The sequence below is a fragment of the Cricetulus griseus genome, chromosome 3 (assembly GCF_003668045.3).
Source record: "Cricetulus griseus strain 17A/GY chromosome 3, alternate assembly CriGri-PICRH-1.0, whole genome shotgun sequence".
Lineage (NCBI taxonomy): Eukaryota > Metazoa > Chordata > Mammalia > Rodentia > Cricetidae > Cricetulus > Cricetulus griseus.
In genome coordinates this window covers 95,688,613-95,692,726 of record NC_048596.1, presented here as the reverse complement: position 1 = coordinate 95,692,726, position 4,114 = coordinate 95,688,613, and the positions used below count along the sequence as shown (strand labels likewise).

General features: G+C 41.7%; 1 protein-coding gene across 1 annotated transcript; it reads right to left on the bottom strand.

Moving 5' to 3' along the window:
- Window positions 1-2,341: 2,341 nt before the first annotated feature.
- On the bottom strand, window positions 2,342-3,722 carry LOC100772684 (hemoglobin subunit beta-H1). Its single transcript, XM_027408024.2, has 3 exons — window positions 3,631-3,722; window positions 3,286-3,508; window positions 2,342-2,470 (listed from the first exon to the last, which is right to left on the bottom strand). Exons 1-3 carry the CDS (start codon window positions 3,720-3,722, stop codon window positions 2,342-2,344), a joined length of 444 nt encoding a protein of 147 aa, XP_027263825.1.
- Between the last annotated feature and the right edge of the window lie 392 nt (window positions 3,723-4,114).

Here is a 4,114-nt window from a genome sequence, read left to right as displayed (position 1 = left end):
CCATATCTAATATCCATTTATGAGTGAATACAATAACCTAATTGAAAAATGGGGTATAGAGCTAAACCAAGAATTCTCACCAGAAGAATCTCAAATGGCTAACAGACATTTAAGGAAGTGCTCAACATCCTTAATCATTAGGGAAATGCAAATCAAAACCACTCTGAGATACCATCTTACACCTGCCAGAATGCCTAAGATCAAAAATACTGAGGATAGCTTATGTTGGAGAGCATGTGGAATCCGGGGAACACTCCTCAACTGATGGTGGGAGTGCAAACTTGTACAAGGAAAATAATAGAGTGAACTAATGGGAGCAGATGCAGAGACCCACAGCCAAACATTAGATAGAGTTTGGGGAACATCATGGAGGAGAAGGAAGGATTCTAGAGACAGAGAAGCCAAGGACACCATGAGAACACAGAATCAACTACACAGGGCCCATAGGGGATCACAGAGCCTGCAGGGGGCTGAGCTACGTCCTCTCCATATATATGATTGTTGTTCAGCTTGGTATTTTTGTGGAACTCCTAACAGTGGGAGTGGGAATGTCTCTGACTTTTTGCCTGCTCTTGGGACCCTTTTCCTCCTACTGGATTTCCTCAGCCAGACTTGATATGAGAGTTTGTGCCTAGTTTATTGTAACTTGTTATACTGTGTTTGGTTAATATCCCTGGAGGCGGTCTGCTCTTTTCTGAAGGGAAAGGGAGGAGGAGTGAATTCTAAGGGAGATGGGAGATAGGAGAGGGACTAGGAGGAGTGGCAGGAGGAAAAACTGAAGATGAGAGCAGAATTGATTAAATAAAAGGATTTAAAGCGAATTTTATTCTTTTATTTCAATTCAAAATAACACTGTCAAATTCATAGCTGGATGCATTACAGGAAGGGAGAAACAAAGGAGGTGAGAAAAGGGAGGAAGGAAAGGAAAAAGAGAAGTGAATTGATGGAAGAAAGCAGAGAGGAGAGGAAGGAAAAGGAATGGAAGGAACAGGGGCTATCTCTGACTCTTTTGCTGGCTTTTGGGATACCATCCCTCATCCTGGGTTGCCTTGCCCAGCCTTAATACAAGGCAAAATGCTTAGTCTTACTACAACTTGATATACCTCGTTTTGTTGATATCCATGGAAGGCCTGTCCTTTTCTGAATAGAAACAGAGGAGGAGCTGATGAGGGGTGGAGCTGAGGAGAGCTGGAGGTAGGGACTGGGAGGAAAAGAAGGGGAAACTGGTCGGGCTGTAAAATAGATAGATTATAGATAGATTTTTTTAAAAGAAAAGGAGGAGAGAAGGAAGAAACAAGGGAGGAAGGGATGGAGAGAGGGAAACAAAGGGAAGTAAAAGATACCAATATGTCCTTCAGTAGTTAGAGAGTAGGCCTTCTAAAAATCATGCAGTCTTCACTTATATGAAATCTTTCTGGTTCTCAAATGATCCCCAGATTTACTACTCCTCTCCTAAGTGTAACCTTACTTCATGGCATGTTACATGTTACATCCCATTAAGTAATCCAGAATAGCAAATGCCTTAGCCATTATTCTTCATTATACCATTGAAGTAACCCTCACACATATCTGAAGGAAAGTGTAGCTACAGTAAGTAATTCCTGTGACTCTTTAAAGAAAATTCCCACATATCACTCATTCCCCCATATATCAGTCTCACAAGGTATAAGCTAGCTCTTTCAAAATGTATAATTCATTAAAAATAATACATTTAGCTTGTATGTTACATACAAAGGCTTTCTCTTAATCTCCAGCATGTTTTGGGACTTGAGAGAGGGCTCAGTGGTTAAGAGCATGTGTTGCTATTCAAAAAAACCAGATTTTAATTCACAGAACCCACATGGAAGCTCACAACTGGCTGGACCTCAACTTCCAGGGGATGTAATCCTCCCTTGGTCTGCACATATGTAGTACACACACAAACATGCAGGCAAAACACTCAGACACATAAAGCGAAACTTAAGAAAAATTTTATCATGTCTCACTAGTCTTCTTTCCCTGTAGTCACTTGCTACCCTAGTTTTGCCTGGTACAATAAATATTGTGTATTCTATTGTATACTGAGTGAACTCTTCTCTTCCTGGAGAATTCTTCATCATCTTTCCATGCTCTTTGAGCCTTACTACTTTCCCACAATATGTTCTTCCCTCCCCACTCATAAGATCACCAAGATCGTCCTTCAACATGAAAGTAAAAAACAAAACAAAACAAAACTCAAAATTAGATTATTAAGAATCAACTTTATTTAACAAAATATGTGCTCTCAAAGCCTAGTCCAGTCTCATGTGCTCAGAAAGAGTATAAGAGACACACAGGATTGCTGGTCTACAGGAGTGAGGGCTTAGTGGTACTTGTGGGACAGAGCATTGGCCACACCAATCACCAGCTTCTGCCAGGCAGCTTGCACCTCAGGAGAGAATTCCTTGGCAAAATGAGTAGAAAGGACAATCACCAACACGTTTCCTAGGAGCTATAAAAAAAATGACACATGGGAGTGATAGGTAGAAGTTCAAAATGATTGCATATAAAAATTACATTCCTTGAAGATTCCAGTCTCCTGGTGTTTATCACTTGACCTGTAACAAACTGGACAACTGAATTATGTGACTCCTTTTGTAACCATTCACCACTCAACCAGCTGTATCTGTACCTTTCCTCATTCTGCGCTTTTTACATCCTGTATTTCTTGCTTCCTGACTCATTCACCAAGGGCCTAATCTAAATGAACACAAGATTCCAGTGCAACACGTTGCTTAGTAGAGTCAAGTGCTCTACTCAAGGAGAAAAAGGCCTCCAATTATGTCAATGCTCAGTGGGAATATAAAATACTTAAAAAGCTTGTGAAAATGATAAGAAAGATCAGTCTTTTAGTATTCCATCTGGTCTTCCCTAAAGCATTGTTTATTAGGTACCAAATAAATAAGACATTTCCCCTTCCTAATGACAAGATATCCAATTCAAATTCTGTTTCTTCTTCCATATTTACCAATCTCTGAAAACATACTCCTTTTTTAAAAAAAATCAAATATTTGGACACTTTGTCTAATGCTGGGTATCCAACCCAAAGCTTCAGTCATGCTAAGAGTACAGTCTACTCTACATGCTTGTTTCCCACAACTTATGTTCAGCAAAATATTAATTTAGACTTCTATTCCATATTTACTGACACTAGTTTTGAACATATGTACTCTAGAATAGGTGAAGGCATTACCATTCATGGTCTCAATTCCCAGGAATGTTCCCAGTAAAACTAATAATGAGTACATGAGTGTGTTCCACACTGACCTTGAAGTTCTCAGGATCCACATGAAGCTTGTCACAATGCAGCTCACTCAGATGAGCAAAAGTCTCCTTGAGGTTGTCCATGTTCTGAACCGCCAAGCCTAGGGATGTCAGCACTTTCTTGCCATGGGCTCTGATTCTGGGGTTGCCCATGATGGCAGTGGCAGAAGAGAGGTTTCCGAATTTGTCAAAGAATCTCTGAGTCCATGGGTAGACAATCAGGAGCCTAAAGCACAGGGCATTAGCCGTTAAAAGTCAGAATAGTCACAAACCCCTAAAGAAGCCTGGATGTTTCTGCCAAGCACAATATTCTCTCCATTCCTCCCCTGCCCTGGTCTCAGATCCTACCTTCCCAGAGTTTCTCCTCCAACTTTTTCCAAGTCCACTTTATCCCATATGCTTGTGATAGCTGCCTTCTCGTCAGCTGTGAAGTGAACCATGGTGTCAGGTCTAGAAGCTTGGAGAGACCACAGGTATGTAGAAAGGAGCAAGTGTATTCAAGTGGCTGAAGGCCTGCCCTTTTATTCTTCACCCTGGACCTTGCACCCCTGCCCCCCTCCCCAGGACTCTGAGGCTATTGGTCAAGAGAAGCTGGGCAAGACAAGGGTGGGGTCCAGTGGAGTAAGGTTTAGATAGCATTTCCACTAAGATAGCCTTAAGTAGGCCCCTTCCCTCCCTTGTCGGGGGAGACCCTCCTGCTCAAGTTTTCATAGCTTCTCCTCTTTCTTTCCTTCTTTCCTTTCTTTGAGTCCCTTCTCCCCCAACAGGAGATTTGCAAGGGTATCTGTCACACTCTTTCCTTTTAGTCTCTAGCCTTACAGCGGCCAGTACA